Source organism: Camelus bactrianus, chromosome 19, assembly GCF_048773025.1.
Source record: "Camelus bactrianus isolate YW-2024 breed Bactrian camel chromosome 19, ASM4877302v1, whole genome shotgun sequence".
NCBI classification, from domain to species: Eukaryota; Metazoa; Chordata; class Mammalia; order Artiodactyla; family Camelidae; genus Camelus; species Camelus bactrianus.
Genome location: NC_133557.1, coordinates 28445546 through 28465228, shown reverse-complemented (window position 1 = coordinate 28465228; position 19683 = coordinate 28445546). Strand labels below are relative to the sequence as shown.

The 19683-nt window shown below is 59.7% G+C and overlaps 1 protein-coding gene across 1 annotated transcript; it reads right to left on the bottom strand.

Annotated features, from left to right (window-relative positions):
- Nucleotides 1-317: 317 nt before the first annotated feature.
- RBM38 (RNA binding motif protein 38) lies at nt 318-15489 on the bottom strand. Its single transcript, XM_074347484.1, has 4 exons — nt 15053-15489; nt 14130-14253; nt 13632-13686; nt 318-1898 (listed from the first exon to the last, which is right to left on the bottom strand). Exons 1-4 carry the CDS (start codon nt 15287-15289, stop codon nt 1595-1597), a joined length of 720 nt encoding a protein of 239 aa, XP_074203585.1. The 5' UTR covers nt 15290-15489; the 3' UTR covers nt 318-1594.
- Between the last annotated feature and the right edge of the window lie 4194 nt (nt 15490-19683).

Here is a 19683-nt window from a genome sequence, read left to right as displayed (position 1 = left end):
GTGATGCCCCCAGTGCTGAGTGGTGGGAGAGGCTGCAACTACCCTGGGTTAGAGTACTCCTCACCCCCAGCCCCAGATGTCCCTTCCTGACTCTGACCTTGCGCCCTGCTTGGCTGTATTCCATGAGGTTCCAGAGGTGCTGCCAATCTCAACACTGCACCCAACCTCCAGCCACAGCCCCCAGGGCCCTGCTCTGCACACGTCAGCGACCTGAGCCTGTCAGCCCTCCTCTAGGTGACCCTGACCCAGGAGCGACTCACCCCCGGTTGCTGTCGGGGTCGGAGGTGCCCACTTCGAGGGAGTAACTACGTACCAGCTTTTTCTTTAAAGAAAACAAGTTTTATTTTTATAATCAGAACATTCTAATAAAAATATTATAATAATATTAGCTACCTTTATTTTCTGGGCCTTGACTCTGCACCAGGTGTGCCACGAAGCGCCTGCCCGCGTCAGTCAGCCCTGAGGCCTCCCACTTCCCTGAGGTAGGTCTGGAGGAGTACCCCCAGTGCCCCCCGACCTTCCGGCCCACGCTCCCCAAACTCCCTCTGCCCGGCCCCTCTGCCAGGCCGCCCGCCCTCATCTCACTCTCCCCTCCTCCTCCAGGGCGGGCCCCCGAAGGCCTCCCCATGGTGTGCCAGAACTGCCACCACCCCCCTATCTCCACTGAGCCCCCGAGGAAGGCAGAAGAGGGGTCTCAGCTCAACCCCGTGGCTCAGGCTGGCACACAGCAGGTGACCCTGGGGAGGTGGGGGGAATGGCCCTGCACTCTGGGCCTCAACCCACGTCCCTGTCGCAGTTGTGGGGAGGGGGCCAAGCTTAAGACGACGTACTGTCTGGAGACACCCACACTCTGAGGGACTCGGGCACTGGAGCCCACAGACACTTGATCACAGAAATACTGTCACTGTCTCCATGGGCGGAGCCGTCAACAAAAGCCAGTCTCTCAAAGTCAGAAACGGGTTTTGGATGCTTGGTGGCGGGAGTCTCCATTGAAAAAATAGACTGAAATTCGGAAATAATCTTAGTAGCAAAACAATGACAGTAAGAAAAACAGTCGCCGAGCTCCAACGGAGAGGACTTTGGCCGCCTGCCCTGTCGTTGGTGGCCCTGCCGCACCTGGGAGCCTGGCGATCTTGAGGAAGCCGCCCCGGGCCATCGTTCAGAAAATGAGAATCCTGGAGGCAGACGTTTCCCCGGCACACGCCCGGGTCACAGCTGCGCGGGGGGCGTCAGCAGCCCCCGCGCTTCGAGGTCCTGGGCTTCCCTGGAGTAAGGCCTCTCTGAGCAGGACAAAGTTTCTGCTCACCCACCCTAAAGGGTGGCCAGGGTCCAGGAGGCCCCGCCAGGTGCTGAGGGGACGGCCTGTGGGCTCCTGGGGTGGGAGGAGGGCACGGACGGTGACAGGAGAGGCCGGCACGTGTGCGAGATTCGGGCTGGTCTTCAGATAGCTTTCAGTCAGTCTTTTCTCTCAAAGTCCTCCCTCAAGACATGACGGGCCTGGGTGTAAAGAGAAGTGGTCTCTGGGCCGCGTGCGGTGCAGGCAGCAGCCCGCAGGGTCTCCCGGCCAGCGCCCACTCGGCACGCGGGGCGGCCCTCACTGCATCCTGTCGGGCTGCAGCTGCGCGGGCTGGTACTGCAGGAAGGCGGTGCCCGCGGGCGCCGCGGCCGAGAGCGCCTGGGGCACGGCGGCCGGGTAGCCGTAGCCCACGAAGCTGGCGGCCGTGGCGGGCGAGGCGGCGTACGGGTACTGGTCATAGGTGGCCGGTGGGTACTGGGCGTAGGCTGGGCTGGCTGGCGTGTACTCAATGTAGGGCGAGGACAGAGACGGGACCGGGGCGGCTGGGATCACCACGCTGGGCTGGACGATGGCTTGTGGGTAGATGTAGTGGGGAGTCAGCCTGTGGGGCCAAGCAGAGAGGGTCAGGGTCAGGCAACAGAGCGGGGAAACCCAGCTGGCTCTGGGCTGGAGTGGAGGACCTGAGAGAGCTGCGTGATGCTGTGTCCCCCCTCTTGAGTCTCACCCGTAAAATGGGTGCGGTTACAATAATGGTGTTCCCAGAACACACCAGATGTGCCCACGACCTGCACAGCACTTTCCCCAGCACCCCACAGAGCTCCCGCCTCCCCTCGTCAAGTCCGCACTCAGATGCCTCCTCAGTGAGCGCTTCTCAGGCCTCCCCATTCCGCCCTACATCCCACTGTGGGGGTAAACCCTGCAGGTCGCAGATGGGGAAACTGAGGCTCAGGAAGGCAGTATCAGCAGGTGCCTGAGCCCCACGGCCAGACTGCAACTACAGCGCCCACGGCAGTGGTGTGATGTACACCCTCAGGTTTGGGCACAGAGTGACCTCGGCAGGGGGCGCTGGACGCTGTGGCCCCAGAATCAGCATCTCCTTCTATCACACCTGCACGAGTCACACAGGACGGGGGTGACGCTGTTACACACCTGAGGGGATGTGGAACCCCAAATTCCTTCCACAGACCCCTGCCCTGCTCCCACCCCATTCCAAGGAGAAGCTGCTTTGAAAGAAAAAGGAAAGCGTTTCCTCCCAGTGCTCCTGCAGGCTTGGCAGGGGCAGAAACTGGGGCAGCTTTTTGGAGAACAAGTGGACAGAAAGCCGGCCCCTGGAAGTGTGGGCTCCCTTCCCACCAAGCCAGGGCCCCCGCTCTGGAACAAAGACAGAGGCACTCAGCGATCCCGGCAGCACCTACAGGAGCAGTGAAAAGGAGAGACACCCGAGCGTCACCCATGGGGATGAGCAGCATCCAATGCCCCCAGACCACGGCATGCCGCGCTGGGAAGAGGGGATCCACGCTCAGCCCCAAGCCTCTCCTCTGCATGCTGTCGGGAGACAGAACAGAAGTGCTGTTTATGCAAACCTGTGATATTTATACTGAGTGGTGATACTGCTCATGCTAAAAAAAAATCAAATGTGTATTTATACCCATGCTAAGGATGGGTGAGATGGGATCGTATGAAATCGCTGTTTTTAAAGGTCCAAGAGCTGACTGATGGCAACTTTATCTGGTACAATGTTTTGAATGCACAGAAAAGGGCTGGAGGGAGGCTGCGGGAGGGTCACGTGAGTGTGAGCATCTCTACAAGGCGAATGGATTCACGTGCATAATTAGGAAAAAGCAGCACTATTTGCAAAGGAGAAGCAATCCAAGCGTCCATCGGCTGATGAATGATTTCCACATCGTGGTGCACCCACGCCAAGGAACATTATTCAGCCATAAAAAGGCACGCAGCTCTGACCATGCCACCGTGTGGATGAACCTTGAGGACACCATACCGAGTGAAAGAAGCCAGACACAAAAGGCCAGACTGCGTGATTCCATTCACGTGAGATCCCCACAAAAGCAAATCCGGAGAGGGAGAAAGTGCTCAGACCGCAGAGGCTGCAGAAAGCCGGGGCGGGAAGGACGGCCGTGTGATGGGAACGCTCTGCGTCAGAGCGTGGCGATGGCCGCACAACTTCGTGAACGTACTTACTGCCCTAGAACAGTCGACCTTCAGTTATGTGTACTTTATAATAAACGCACATATAAGGAACAAACCCTGAGCTGGGGTGAACCACCCGGTGAGGGCAGAGCTGGGGTGGCGATGGACGCCACGGCCCCACGGACCCTGCAGCAGGCACCTGGGCAGCGAAAGCCTGGGCACGGCCGGCCCGTTCCGGAGGGGCCCCCAGCCCCCCTGGCCAGGGAGGTCCTACACCGAGTCCCCAGCTATCTGCCCTCCAAGGTGGCAGCCCCTCGACAGTGACCTGCTTGTCAGGAGGCCAGGCGGCTTCCACCAGGAACCCTGCCCCCTGATTCCAGGCCCAGTCTCCCTCTCCACCTCATCAGAAGTCTCTGCTGTCCACTCACTCCTGCCTCCTTGGTGGCAACGAGAGCCTTGAACAGAGTGGGGCCTGGATTTGAATCCTGCCTCAGCCTCCCAAGCTGCGTCCAACCTTCTCACAGGTCTGCGGTGTGCTCCGGGCAAGGGCGCAGCGCGAGCAGACGGCACAGCCCCTGGCCTCCCGAGCCTGGATTCCAGGAGCGAGAGAGGCGCACAAGCACACTGACCCGTGAGCCAGAACCGGGACTGCAGGGAGTGGTCAGGGGAGGCTTCTCGGAGGAGGGGGCGGCTGCTTGGAGCCTGACGGACCTCACAGGAGTGGGTGGGGGCTCCGCCCTGACGCCCAGCACCTTCCCCAGGGCCTGGCTGTGGAAGATGCTAGGAGGGCAGCGCTCACAATCGGATGGCAGGCACAGGCCCCTCCAAGAAGCACGAGGGGCCCTGGCCACCCAGAGACCCCCCGGGAAAGGAGTGACTAAAGCTACAACGGAGCGTGTCTTGGTGTAGCGCCCACCGTGCCAGCCCAGGCATCACTGGTGCCCCCACCAGGTGAGCCCCATGTGGCTCGCGGAACCTCAGAACATTCCTTTTTGTGAGCCTTTAGAAACTCTGACCCCAAAACGTCTCCTAACACGGGCAGGGACACCCTGCCTCAGACAGCATTTGCTAAAAATGTGGATCCCCGAAGACTGCCAAGTCAGATGGGGTCGGGGATCTACATCAGACAGGGCCCCGGGGATTCGGATACACACCCGCACTGCAGAACCACTGCCTGGACCAGGGCTCACGCTGTCCACACAGCAGAAATACCCAGGACTTTCAAACCACAGGTTTCTGGCCACACTTGCCTCAAGGGTGCTGGCCAGTGCAGCTGTCATGTTTACCAGATTTCTGACCAGTGCCATCCGGACCAAGGTCTGTCCTGGCCACCACGATGCTGCAAGGCTGGGGAACACTCAGACACATGGCGGCGAGTAAGTTCCAGCCTGGGAGGAAGGGGACTCCCTTGTTTCCTGACTTGCGGGGAGAATGTGTCTGTATATGTTCACCTGTTTCCTTCAAGTGCCTTGTCCCCATCCCCCAATCTGTATGTGAAAAGCCGAAGAAATAGATGCTGTTACCCCCATTTTCCAGAGAGGGAAACTGAGGCTCAGAGAGGCCCAAGTGACTAGCACAGTCACACGGCCAGGGTGTGGCAGAGTCTGTCCCCCATCCGTCTGCCCAAAAGACTGGCTGGGACCTGTGACCCTGGGCCCACCCTGGGGGCCAGTGTGGGTCTCCAAAAGGCCCCCAGAGGTCAGAGTGGCCCCAGGTACCGCAGGCACCAGCCCAGGAAGGGGCAGCCCCCAACAGTTCTGTCCCCAACAAGGAGCTTAGCGCATCCTTAGGGACTGGGCCCCAGACAGGTATGTGCACCCCAGAATCGGATTGAAATGAAAAGAACAACGGCGGGGCACGGGTCCTGCCGCCCAGTGAGCGCTGCTGAGTCACGGGCAAAGGAAGCTGCAGAGCCCTCTGAGGCGAGACCGGGCCCCGAGCTCTGCACTCAAGTTACAGAGCTTCCGTGAGGCTCGGTTTCTCATCTGTAAGCCGGGTCTGGCAGAGGCTGACCTCAGGGCTTGAGAACGGAAACCCTCCCCTGGAACAGCAGTTCTCAACCGCGGTGACTCCACCCCCAGCGGACTCTAGGCCAAGTGTGGGACATTCCTGGTTGTCACACTGGGCGTGGAGGATGCCACTGGCATCCACTGGATGGAGGCTGGGGGCGCTGCTAACATTCCTTGGTGGACAGGACGGCCCCCCCACAGAGAAATCTCCAGCATCACGCCGAAGTCGAGACCTTGCTGCGAATGACAAGGTGAAGGCGAGGACTTCTGACCACTGTCATGACCACAGACACCCATGAAGGGCCAGGCTGGTGTGCGTGTGCGCGCACACCGCCCCCCCCCCCGACACCCACACCCACACGGGGAGGCCACTGGCTCTTAAGGTAAGGGAGAAAACCCACCCAAACCACCGGCTGGCCCCGTCTGAGCACAGCCCCCATGCCCCTCCCCAGGCCCACACACCCCAACAGGGGGCGGTGCCGGGGGTCTGGCTCCGGGGAACGGGGTGTGTGTACACAGCGTGCTCCTCAGCACCCCAGCTACTCCCCAGAAAGGTCAGGGTGCCACCAGCCTCCACGTGCCTGACCTGCAGGCCTCTGAAAAGGGCACAGGGCAGTCACACTCTGTGCCTGTTGGGAGACAGCCTTTGGGGACGCCCCTGCCCACTCTACCTCCACTGCAGCCCACCCCCACCCCACCCACTGTCCTCACTCCCACCCCCGAATTCCCCAATTCTCCCTGTTCTCTGCCCTCCTCCCCTGCCCCCACCCTGCAGCCAGGGGTCTTCTTAAAAACACACCAGAGACACCACCACTCCCAGACAAATCCCCAAAGGGTCCTCCCCTCACGCCCAGAGCCAAACCCAAACTATTCCATGGCTTCCTGCACAACCAGGCCTCAACCTGCCCCACCCCCAGCTCATCTCCACCCAACTGTCCCCACTCCAGCCACCCAGAACTCCCTTCTGTTCCCCAGATGAGACGTGCTTCTCGGAGCACAGGGCCTTTGCACCTGCTGTTCCTGCTGCCAACAGGTTTCTTCCCATAGCTCAGACCTCACCTCCTCAGAGGCCTTCCCCGCCCACCCCCCACCACTATGGGCTTTACTTCCTTCCTACACAAAACCACCTCGTCGTTCACCTTCTCTTCCGCAGCCTTCCCCACAAGAACGCAAACCCTACGAAGGCAGGGACTTTCCCCTCCTGTCCCAAGCACCCAGGCAGCACTTGTTGAGTGCCGAGGGCTCTGCTGGCACCTGGTGGCAAATGAGCCTCCTCTAGGGCTGCCCCTGCCTCCTGGGCCAGAAGTCATAGCCCTTGGAAGGCAGAGGAAGTAGCCCAGCCTAGAACCGCCACTCCCGGCACAGCTCAGCCAGCAACTCGCAGCTGGGGGACCCCGGGCCTCAGTTCAAGTCTGGCTCTGCACCTGCCAGCCTTGGCACTGCCCGTGGTGCTGCTGTGCACCCCAGAGAACTGGCACCAACGACCCCCTCCTCAGACTGACGGAGGGCAAACACAGTCCCCTGTGCAGCCAGGACGGACAGGTTTGGGGTCAGAACCCAAAGGTCAGGTGACCCAATGCCCAGAGCCAGGGCCTGGGCAAAGCAAACCTCCAAGCCCCCAGACGGTAAGGGGGCTGCAGCCGGCCAGGCACAAAAGCTGAGACCGTCCTGGAGGGACAGACACTCAGGCTCAGCCCAGGTGGCCACGTGGCACTGTCTGCTGAAAGGGGGTTGGGCCGAAAGCTCTGCCTGGACCCACACACCCAGGCTGGGCAGCACACAGCCAGGAGCACCCAGCAGGCTGGGCCCGATGGAGACCAGGGTCCAGGGGCGAGAACCCCGAGTACAGATCCTGGCCACGCCTGTCCAAGTCCCTCGGCCTTCTCTGACCTCAGTTTCCCCATTTGTAAATGGAGGGCACCACAGGGTCCAACAGAGCCTCCCCTGGGTCCCTGAAGGCAGGTGTCCTGGGGTCTGAGCAGCGGGGTCTGCCAACTCCCAGGCAGGCAAGGGGGTGCTGACAACAGCCAAGGGCCATCGGCGCCCAGGAGACAGACGACCACGCTGCCCGCGCACTCAAAGCAAAACTGTCAGCGGAAAGGGACCAGCCGCAGCCCCAGGACTCATTTTGTGAACACACAGCCACCCCCGAAAATAAAAATAAAAAAGGCAAATGAGCCCATTTCACTTTTTCTGCTCTCAGGAGGTTCTGCCTGATGGGCTGGAGAAGCTGGCGGCCGCTGGGGCACAACAGGACTCTCAGGCTGGGGAGGGGCCTCCCAGGACTCCCCTTGAGGGGGGGACATCCAGGCTCTCTGGGGCCATCGGGCCAGAAGCAGGTAAAACACGTCACCTGAGGAAGAGCGCCCCGGCCCAGCATCTCCACTGGGACTTGTTCAAACCCAAACTCCCGCTCTTCCCTTCAAACTGCAGCCCACACCAGCCTCCCCTGACTGCCAAGGCCAACAGACCTTCCACTAGCTCAGGCCCAAAGTTCTGGAATGTTCTTGGACTTCTTTCTTTCACGCATTCTTAAAATGTATTCAGAATCCCACATCTTCTCACCCCAGCGCTGGTCCAAGAGGCCCTCATGACCTCGAGTGTGGACTGGACCACTATGTGGTCCCCTAGTGGGGCCTCCACCTTGGCCTTGAACCCAGCAGCCAGAGGGATGCTCTCAAGACCCAAGTGCCCCGGCCCTCATCTGCTCAGGGCCCACAGTGGCCCTGCATCACTCAGAGTAAAATCCAAATGCTCCCCTAGGCCACCGCAGCCCTACATGAGCTGAGGCCACCCTGATGGGCCCTTGACCCCCCATCTCCCACTTCCTCCCACCGTTCACCCCAGCCTCTCCTGCTTGGGCGCTCCCCCCAGAGCACCTGCCGCGGGAAGCTCTGCAATCATAAGCAGGACCAGATCTCCCTCTGTTCCCATGGAGTCCTCAGCCTGCCACAAAGCCAGCAACTGTCCTTTGAACAAACTGGTTGAATGAAGCACAGCTTCCTCCCTCCAGCCATGTGGAAGGGGTCAGGAGAGGGATCCAGATGTGTCCCCCTGCACCAGCACTTGGCAGCACACTCATAATTCCATATGGGGAAACTGAGGCTCAAGGAGGGAAAGTCACAAGAAGAAGGGGCACACAGACAAGCTGAGGGGCCTCCAGGCTCCTCTCACCACCTCCTTCCACTGCCGTGTGAAGAGGCAGGCCGGTCGGCCCACCTTGGGGCCCCCTGTGCTCCGTGCTCTGGGACACACCTGTGAGGCTGAGCTGGACGCCCGCATCAGCCTATGTGTGGTCAGGCTTCTCTCCTTGGCTGGAGGCTTCTGGATGAGGCCCTCCAGCCCTCAGCACAAGGGGCCCCTCCTGCCAGGGCCAGTGGGGCAAAGAGAGGAGCTCATCCTTGGACAGGAACCCAAGAACCGCCCCCAGAGGCCAGTTTCTGTTACAGCAGACAGACGGGGACAAACAACAGGTGTGCACGGGCCGCCCGCCGGGGAGGGCCACACCAGCCCCCGCCTCGCTCCACTGGTGCCAAACAGGAAGCTGTGCTGCGGGGAGGGGGCAGGGCCACCCCAGACACCCTGAAAGTAAAAACAAGCCCCGTGATGCCACCTGGGGAGGGCGCCGGCTTCCACTCAGCAACCCCCAGCCTCGGGCTCTGACCTCACTTCCTGCCACACCCGCAAGGTGCTGACCCCCCGCGCGCTGACCCCCGCTCAGGGCGCTACAACTCCCCCTGGCTTTACTTACTTCCTATCACTAACAAATGATAGAATCGCAGGAAGGTGCAAATATAGTACAGAGAGGCCCCACGTGCCCCCCTGCAGTGGCCCCCAGGGGTGACGTCCAATCTGGGAACCCCACACTGGCACGTGCCTATTAGCAAGGCCCTGGGCCTTGGCAGATTTCACCATTTTCCGGGGTGTCCTCGTGTGTAAGTCTATGACGCTCTGTCATACACACGAATCATCCACCACCGCTGCACTCACGACGTAGGACTGTCCCGCCCCACGAGGCCCACCCCCAGCCAGCTGCCCCGTTCAGCTGGACCCACTGCCGCCTGGGGCCCTCATGTGCACAGACAGCGTTTTAATGTCCGGGCATCCCCACCATAAAGCGAGACAGAGAACCAACTGTATGTTTCTTATTCAAAGTATTCCAGGCACAGGGCCTGGCATACAGCAGGTGCTCAATAGAAACTTAATGAATTAAGGACTCCGGGAAGAGCTCCTTCCCGTCTGCCCAGCCCCACGTGCTCTTTCAGGGCAGCTGACATCTTCCTGGCATTCCCCACTCCCTCCCTGTTTCTAAGGGGGCCTTGCTGGGGGCGCCACACCCATGCACCGCCAGCCCCATTCAGTGGACCCAAGCGCTGGGCCAGGACCCCCGGGTGTGCACACACCACCCACAGCCTGGTGACGGCGAGGACAGGAGGTCTCCACCTGGGCACTGGGGACCTTCACACAGAGGGTGTGGGGTCCCTGAAACTATAGGTCAAACGGGGCATGCACGTGCCGGGGGGGGAAGGTCCCAGGGTCCTGGTCAGTCCCAGGGGTCCTGGTTCTGACTTCTCCAAGAGTTGGTCAGAGACCTCATGGAAGGAAGGAGGCTGTCGGAGCCCCTGACTCAGGCTCCCTCACCTACTGTGTGAGCTCCGCTCAGGCAGTTTCTCCTCACCCAGTGCCTGCACAGGCGGAGGGGGCAACAGACCGTATCACAGGGCTGCTGTGAAATGAGTCACTGGTACATCCCTGTCTTCCCGTGCGCCAGGTCCCCGTGGACCAGCTCTGCAGACAGGCGCACACCAGCCCCCAGTCAGCCCCGCAGGGAGGCGCCGACATGGTCCCCACCACACAGAAGGGGAGAGAAGCCCAGAGAGAAGGGGCAGGGTCTGGCCCTAAGCCCATGCAGCAAGGGGGCCTTGCTCCAGTACAAGGCTAACCTGGCATCCAGCAGCCCTGGGACCCTGCCCTGCTGTCTGGGCCCCTGGGGCTTGGCCCTGCACCTGGCACTGAATGGGGCTGGTGGTGAATGGGTGTGGCACCCCCAGCAAGGCCCCCTTAGAAACAGGGGCTGGTGGGTGTTATGCCCAGAAAAGCAGCTGGCCCTTCAAAAATAACCCAGGGAGAGGCTCCAAGTGCAGCCAGGCCCAGGACAAACCTCGGCTCCTGGCAGGCCTTAGGCCCCAGCATGGACAGCCTTGACACCCAGAGGCCCCTTCTGAGCCAGGCCCGATGCTCTGCCTGGACACCTGCCCCCCTCCTGCACGCAGACTGTCCGCTCCACCCTGTCACCAAAGGGCTGCTCTGCTGGAGGGTCTATGGCCTTAGCGTCTCCCCCTGTCCCTGAGCCACTTGCCACTTGCTAAGCCTTCTCCAAATCCAGGCCTCAGCCCCAGGTACAGTTACGTGATGGAAATGTCCAGATTGAGTTAGGTCCTGAAAAATCCTGTTCCTCTTGTAAAAAGAAAAGCTGGGGGCAAGGAATCCAAGCAAAAATCACAGACCGTAAAAGTTCTTTGGCAAATCTTTCCACACTGATGTTGATGACCCAGCCAGGCGAGGATTCCACGATGGCCTTGCCCAAAAAGATTCCACGGGGCTGTGGAATCTTCAGAGCTGCCCAAGGCACATGATCGGGGCCAGAGTCTGGGAGAAGCTCCGCCAGGCAGGAGAGGGGTTAACAGGTTTGCAAACTCTGAGCTGCCCGAGCCACGGCTCCCACCATGCCCTCGGCCAACCAGCGGCAGGCCTGGCCTCGCTGCCAGCCCGGAGCCGACAAAACTGACCGCTGAGTCAGGCCCGGCCGTGCTCCCGGGGCCTAATTGTTTGCAAAGACAAAAGGGACGCTGACGGTCCAACTCTCCGGCCAGGCAGGCGGGCTCTGGGTGAAGACAGCTGACCCCGGCCGCCCGGCCTGGCCACCCCTCTGCCCCTGGACCTCAGCGAGGCCTGGTGGGAGGCTGGGAGGCTGCCCGACTCTGACAGGCTTTGGTCCACCGGCCACTGGAGACGAAGAGCTGGACAGTCCCTCTGACCCTTTGTCCCTGTTTGGGTCTCCACCCCTTGGCAACCAGCAAGCAGAGCTGGAGGCCTCTGCATCATCACAGGTATTAAATGGCCGGCCAGGAGATTCAGTTATGAAACGCTGCCACCCCAGTCGGGGGCACAGAGCAGTAAGATCTGCAACTGACCTCAACTACCCTCACGTGGGTGGCGCTCTGAGGACCATGAGAACAGTCGGGGTGTCCTTCCTACCCACCGCTCCGGAGAGCAGCCGCTGAGACATGTGTTGGAGAGCCAGCCCATGTGGGTTCAAATCCCATCACTCCAGCCACCAGGGACAGGCTACGCACCTTTCTTTGTCACAGTTTCCCCACCTATGAAGCAGGGATGACATGAGTCCCAACCTCAGAGGACTGCTGTGAGGACAGGAGAGAATTTGGGGGGCATGGAGCACCTGGCCCCACCAGTCATTAGGTGGTCATTACCCCATTTTCCAGATGAGGAAAACTCCAGGCTCAGTAAGAGGATGTCTCTTGCCAAGATGGACCCACCAGTAAGTGACAGTCAGGATCTGAACCCCGTCTGTAGGCTCCAGAGGCCAAGCGCTGATGGTTACGCAAGTCCCAGAGGCAGCCGTGATGGGTAGGAACGGAGCCCAGATTCGAGCGGGAAGAGACCGTCACGTTTCAAGCAGGAAAGAGCTGCACATGTTTGAGGCTCATGCTCAGATCTTAGCATCAACCCCAGTCCCAGCCTCTGTCCTGGGGAACAGAGCGAGGGCTGTGGAAAACAAGGACCACCCTCTCTGTGTGGCCTGAACCCAAAAAGGAAGAACCTGGATGACAGCAGGAAGATGAGGGTGTCCCCAAACACCTTCCAAGATGCCTGCAGACCCAGATGAAGCAGATCCTAGGGCGAGAAGGAAACCCAGAACCACCTGCCCCGGCCGCCCTCCAGGCTTAATGCCAGGAGGACAGACCAGAAGCTGTGTTCACACACATCCTCCGATCCACGTGGGAGCCACTGTGCAGCCACAGGTGCTGCCTGTCAGGGTGAGGACCCCCGAATCATGGGCACGCAGCAACTCTTCAGTCATCCAGTTGAACTGCTCAGGCCACGCAAGCCCGGCTCCCAGTCTGCTCCAGTCCCTGCTCCACACTGCCCCAGTGAGCCAGGGGGCCCCTCAAACAATGCCTCTCTCTGGGGCAGGTGCACACACACGTACACACTTGCGGCTTTCAACACAAAATACAGGGTCTCAGATTTGGTCCGATAGCTTAGAAAGTTCTAACCTTCGGAAAGGGGCTGCCTGTTTTATAACTGTGCCCTCCACCACCCAGAACAAACTCCCACCCCCATCAACAGGCTCCCTGCACTGGGGCGCACAGCCGACATCAACCCCGGAGCTGGGAAGGCAGGCGGCATGGCAGGCTCCTTTGTGCCCCTGAAGTTTGTGTCCTTCCCCAGGCAGCTGCCAGGCTTTATTAAATGTTTCTAAAAAAGAGGGGGAGGCCCTTTTCCGATGGTGGAGGGTGGGACACGCGGCTCCAAAGCACATCGGACAAAAGGCCCACAGGCCAGGCCCACTTGGGCGGGGACATCTGGCCCTGTGCCCGTCTCACCTGCTGCAGCTACGCAAACATCGGACCGGCTGGCGGTGACCTGCTGTCGCCATCTGTCGGGCACTGGAGCAGGTCAGGGGGCACCCTGAGAAGGGCCTGGCCCCCTAGCTGGCAAGCACTTCCAGGCCCGTGCCAGGCCTCTGCCCACAGAGCTCAGAGGTGCAGTTATAAACCCATTTCACAGGTGAGGCGGTCACACAACCAGCAAGGAGAAGCAGAGGTCTGAACCCAGGGCACAGGCTCCAGAACTCATGGCGGGGGGCAGGGAGGGTGTAGAGAAATGCAGTCTGCCTTCTCCCCCTTCTCCCAGCCTGTCTCCTCCCACTCCCAAAACGCAATCACACTTCTGGAAGTTTGGAGCAAGTGACGATTCTGAGACACAGAAAAATGGCTGCAAAAAGCACAACCAAAGCGATAGGGTCGGCGGGCCCAGGGTGAGCCTCCCTCAGCCCGGTGGACACCTGCACTGGAGACCCAAGAAGCACATGGCCTCTGGCCTGGTCTCCAAGGACTGTGCGGCCCCATCCCCAGCCAGCCACGGCCACTCACCCGTAAGTCCGCTGAATCAAGGTGGGGTGCAGCTGCTGAACACCGATGGCAAAGCCTAGAATGAGAGGTCAGTTACGGGCCCGCCTCAGCCAGGAAAACAAAACCACTCAGCCATCCACCTCTAATCCAAAGGGATAATCAGCTTCCTCTCCCCTCACAGGCCACCTCCACAGGACCCCCAAAACTCCTAGCCAAAGGGGGCCAAGGGGCCCAGGTGGCAGCAGCCCTTGGGACCAACTTTCTCCCTCTGGCAAGGACAGCTGACAACTGGGTGACGCGTCCTCGTCGCCCTGTCCCACCAGCATATGCGGCAAGGGGACGGGGTTCAACTTCCAAGCTGGGGGATGACTGCCCTGTGATGGCTCTGTGAGCACCTGACAGCCGACTGCCACTCCTGGAGGAGGGCGGCGTGGGGAGGGGGGGCCTCATCCACCCGACAGATACCAAGGCTGAATATAGCAACCAGAAGCGCCAGGGAAGGAAAACACAGGCTCTCACCCGTCTGGAGGCTCCGCGGCTTGGCACCCAGATATGCCAGGTTCACGTTGGCCTTGCGGCCGTCGATGTTGGGGTTTGGGTCTTTGCAAGCCCTCTCAGCTGCCGCCCGGTCGGCCATAGTCACCTAGAGGAGCACAGATGCATCAGGGGCTTCCCTTGCCGGTGGGGGTAGCAGAGAGAGCCCGGCCCTGGCATGGGGCGCTCACTTCTCCCCATCTCGGGTGCCCCTTAGTTACCCAGGATGCCTAGACCAGTCCCTTCAGACCCCAGCCTGGGGCCCTCCCACAAAGCTGCCCCCGGATCCCAGCTCCTCCCTCCAAGTTCAAGTGCTAGAAAATATTGCTTCAAGGACAGAAAAAATCCCCTGGGAAGACAGGGCAACCGTGAAGGGTGGCAGGGGCCCCCGCCTGGCCTACTAGGCCAATGGGGACCACACATTTCCTCATGGAAGGGGGTTTGGGGACACTGTAGTTAGAAGGGAAGTAGGAGACGTGTTTTCAGGCCATTTTGTACTTAAGAGTGTTTCGAGCGTCGAAGAGAGCTGTTGGAAAATAAAACGGGGGATGCTTAAGGGCTCTTAAGCGCCCTGAGGTGAAGACCTGCTCCTCGCTAGCTTGCCTGTAGAACCAGGAAGTCTCGAGAGTAGCCGTCTGTCCCCAAAACCTCTCCACAAACTCAGGAGTCCTAATTGAACACAGCGGCTCTCTTTTAAACCAGGCGTGGGGTGGGGGCAGGGAGACGGGGCCTCGGGGCGGAGGCGTGGGGTGGGGGGTGGGCAGGACCGGCAGGAGCCATAGAAGGGGCAGCAGGTGCCGACGCCGGCGGGAGGCGTCCGGGCTGGCGTGCGCCCGCCCGCTGGTTGACTCAGCGCCCCGGCCGCGATAAGCGCAAGGCGGGGTGCGCCCGGCCGTGGGGCCACTTACGAAGCCGTAGCCGCGGGACTTGCCCGTCTGGCGGTCGGTGATGACCACGGCCTCCTCGATGTCCCCGAAGCCCTCGAAGTACTTCCTGAGCGAGGCGTCGGTGGTGTGGTAGGGCAGGCCGCCCACGAAGATCTTGGTGAACGTGGTGTCCTTCTGCGAGCCGTGCATGGCGCCGGGGGCGGCCGGGGGCCGCGGGAAGCCCGCGCTTGGGGCGCAAGGCGCGGGCTGCAGCAGCATGGGGGGGGCCCCGCCGCCTACGGACCCGGGCCGCGTGGGGCCGCGCTCATTGGGGACGGCGGCGAGCGAGCAGGGCAGCAGGGGCGCCGGTCCAGCCGCCGGGCCCGTCCACTCGCGGGTCGGTCCCGCCGTGCGTGCCGAGCTGCGTTGCGCCGCGCTGCGCTCCAGCCGGCGTTGCGACCGCTCTGCGCCCCGGCGCCCGCCCCCGGGCTTTGTAGTCGGCCCCGCCCCCGGTAGCCAGGCCCCGCCCCTGTCCCCGGCCACGCCCACAGCCTCAGTCCCGCCCCGCCTAGGGCGCGCGAGGGCCGCCGGGAAGCGTAGTCCGGGCCCCACCCGGCCGCGCCCCACGTGCCGGGGGAAGTCCTGGGGCTGGAAGCGCAACAGGGGAAGGGGTGCATCCGGGTGTTTCCGGGGGACTTACTACGTGCTTGCGGTGTTCCGGGCCCCTGCCCTCGTGGAGCGCACAGTCTACTGAACGAGATGTAAACGATTCAGGTCATGTTTAGTGAGTCGACATTTCTTCAGGGCTACTTAGGGTACAGCAACCTATATTAATAGTGAAATGATTTTTGTTTTTGTACATAAATATAATTCGTTGGACTAATATTTATCACGGCATGGGGGAGGCAGGAATGCCCAGAACACACTCTAGCCCCACCGAGCTTCTATGAGTGGGACACACAATTAAACAGGTAAGCATACAATATACTATTCAGAAAGAAACAAATCAGGGTGCTGCCATCCAGCAGGGGCCAGAGTGGCCCCAGAGGCCCCTCTGAGGTGACTGGGGCAAGGGAAGAAGTTCTGGCAGCCTCAAAAGTCCAATTCCTTGCCAGGAATTGGCGACCCTTGGGAGCCCTGTTCCCTCTGTCCCCTTCCCCAGCCGTAGAAACAGCTCCCCCACCCCACCTCGGGTCTCTGAACGTCACGACAGGCAGGACAGGTTACAGAACTGTCAAGGCCCCTTGTCCAAAGTTACTGGGAATGTCACATCTGACAGGGGAGCACTGAACCAAGACAGGCTTTTCTGAGCAGAGGGCCCTGGCACCCACATCCCAATGTCACCTGGGGGTAGAGGGTCTGGCTCTGAGAGCCTCAAGCCCTCTGCAAGTCCAGGCACTATCGTGATGTCCGGTGCAGAAGGGACTCTGCTGTGGACAAAAAAGGTCACATGCTGTAACAGTAAATAAAGGATGTTGCAACCATCAAGCCATCAGCCACTGCAGCCACCCTGACTATACACCCTGAAGGGATTCAGGATGGGAAAAAAACAGTGTACTGGCTCCTGATAGTTAAGGTGCATTTCAAAGGAAGGCTTTCAAGGAGCCCAGCCTCTTGCATCTTCCCATATGTAGAAAAGCAGTAAATTCACTAATCTGAGAGGTCTGGTTTTTCTTTAATTAACAGTAATCTTTTGATGTTGGTTTTTGTTGCAAAACCTTACCTCTTCAGAATAGCCCCTCAGAGCAATCTGAGGTGCCTCCTGGGCTTGAGTCCTCAGAAAGTGCAAAATAAAACATAATTCTTGACTCGTAGATTGCCCTTTTTTTTTTTTTAGTCCACACTGCTCTAAGTGGGGTTGCTCCTGGTGACCCCAGCTTCTGGGGGGCTGAGGGGGATAAGGAGGCAGGCAGAAGGTTTACTGGTCTTTCAGGCATTTATCTGGCACCTTCGCTGTCAGGCAGCACTTGACTCCAGGCCCAGACCAGCCGTCTCAAGCCCTGGAACCCCAACCCTACTCCCAAGTAGGCAGCCACCGGGTCTGATCCTTTCTTCCCCCAAACCCCCACCCATTTCACAGTGGGAGTGGAACCCCAAGTCTTCAGAGGGCCCTCTGGGGATGCATGTTTCTGTCTCCCCTCATTTCCCCCTCGTCTTGCCAGCTCTCCAGGCCCACTCCTGCCTTGGGGTGATGTCTCATCACTTGCCCTTTATCCTGCTCTTCTCTTCCTTCAACATACTTCTCACTTCCCCAAGTTTTGTTTACGGAAAAAGGGGTTTACGGTCTCTCTGCCCTGCCGAGCTGGAGCCTTGGATGTTTTGCTCAAGCTGTAGGGACAGTCAAGCAGAGGGCCCCCGGGAAATGTTTGTTGAGTGAATGCACGATGAACGGAAGGAGGCAAGGAGTGCTCTCCACCAGACAAGGGGCCCTCAGAACACCCTTTGAAAACTTTGATAAAATGTGACCTACACTTGTTGGACCAGGGAGGGCGGCCACTGTCCGGCCGCGTGATCTTGGGCAAGCTGCGTCCTTTCACCGAGCCTCAGTTTCCCCTTCAGTGACAGGACCGCTAGGAGTATGGGCAGGGTGGGCGGTGCACCTTGCTCCCCCCCCCCCCCCCGGCGCAGGCAGCCCCGGCTCCGGGCCTACAAGTCCCAGCGCCACCCGGGCCAGCCCCGCCTCGCCCCGCCCCCCGTCCCATCCCGGCGCAGCGGCCGAGCGGGGAGGGGCGCCCTCGGGAGTGCGGCTGCGCTCTGGGCGCCGGGCGTCCGCGGAGCACGTGCTGGCGCAGTGGGAGTCCGGAGGGGAAGGCCCTGGGGGCCGCCGCCCGCTGTGGGACGTGCAGGACCCGGGTTGCGGGCGTTTGTCCGCCCCGGACAGGCAGGCTTGCTGCGCGCACCTCGCTCTCCCGCCCGGCTCGGAGGAGGGCAGGGAGCATCAGTGTTTTAAAAAGCGGATGCCCTGGTATGGTTTGTTCACTTGTTCATCCCCTGGCCCCTAGGTTTCTGCGTCACCAATCTCTGCCCCCGTCGGGTGGCCCCATATCCCCACGTGTCACCAACTTATGCCTGAGAATCAGCCATTCACCCGACACAGAATTAATGATTTATTAGGTGCCAGGCCGAAGTTCTAAGCCCGGGAATACTTCAAGAAGGAAACGAATAACGTAACGCCCACCCCCACACCCGCCACCACACCGAGCTTTTATTTTAGAAGGAATAGAGAGAAAAATGAATGAATATTTTATTTATATTTAGGTAAATTTTACCAGGCAGGTGCTGAGACAGGAGCAAAGAGAGACATGTTCTTTAGAGTCAGGTAAGGCCTCCGGGAATTGGTGAGAGCAAGTGGTGAAAGCCAGGGCCATTGGAGCATAGGGAACAGCACAGGGAACAGAGAATGCAAAAGCTCAGAGGCAGGAGGTCCAGCCACCATCATTGATCCAGTATCCTTTGGGTGCTGGGCACTTTAATGTGGCTAATCCTCACATACCAGTAATAATAAAGATCAATTTGTTTTAGAGTGCCTGTTTTGGGCCAGGTCCTGAACTGGGTGACTTACGTGTGTATTAGATGATTTAACCTCAAAACAGCCTTTGTCACAGGTAGGTACTATTAGCCTAGTTTTAAGAGGGAGAGAACTGAGGCTCAGAATGACTTCCCTGAGGCCACCAAGAGCAGCAAATGCCTGGCCAATCCATGATCCCATCTTGTCCTGCCTTTAGAAAAGGCCTTGTTTCCCTGCTTTGAGGGCTGGACAGGTGAGACCTCAGAGAGGTTAAGTGAAGGGAGAACCAAGTGGAAATCTGTTGGGCTCTGTGAATGCTTCCACTTTTCTGCAAAAAGAAACAATGGTAGCTGGTACTAGCCTCTCATTGCTGTTTCTGCTCTGAACATGGGTGGGATGTTTGGAGCTGTGGCAGCTGTCTTATGACTGTAAGGCAACATGCGAGAGACTCACAGACACCAGCCCTGATACCACGAAACCCGGGGGACATTTGGCAAATGTCTGGAGACATTTTTGGTTGTCATGACTTGAGGGAGCAATGCCATTGGCATCTAGAATGTGGAGGCCAGGAAAGCTGCTGAATATTCTGTAGTGCACAGGACAGCACCCCACAACAAAGAATTATCCAGCACAAAATGTCAATAATGCTGAAATTGTGCTAAGCTAGTGTCAACACCCAGCAGCCCAGAGGTTGATCTTGGTCCCATCAGTTTGGGCCTTTGGGCTGATGCCTCTCCCTCTAAAGTTCTGGCCCCTTCGTTACAAGGGGACGCAGCAGGGCACAGGTGGGTGGGCTTGCTGTGTGCATCTCGCACTCTGGCCCAGCCTGGAAGGGGACAGGAGGAGTGCCAGTACCTTAGGAAGAGGACACCCAGGAATGCATCGTCCACTCACTCCTCCTCTGGCTCCTTAGGTTTCTGCATCACCAGCAGAAGGGAAGGAAGGTTGAGAAGCCAAATGGAGAGACACAGGAGTGGCGATTTAGGCCAGGCTGCTAGGGGTGACGGCCCATCTGCTGCTGCCTGGCACACCTGCTGCCTCTCCTCCCTTGAGGACAGTTTCCCAGGCGCACGGCTCTGAATGTGGCAGGTGCGAAAGGCCCGGTTCCCATGCCCACCGCCCACAGTCGCCTGACACAGCTCACTCAGAAGATGGCTGAGTACAA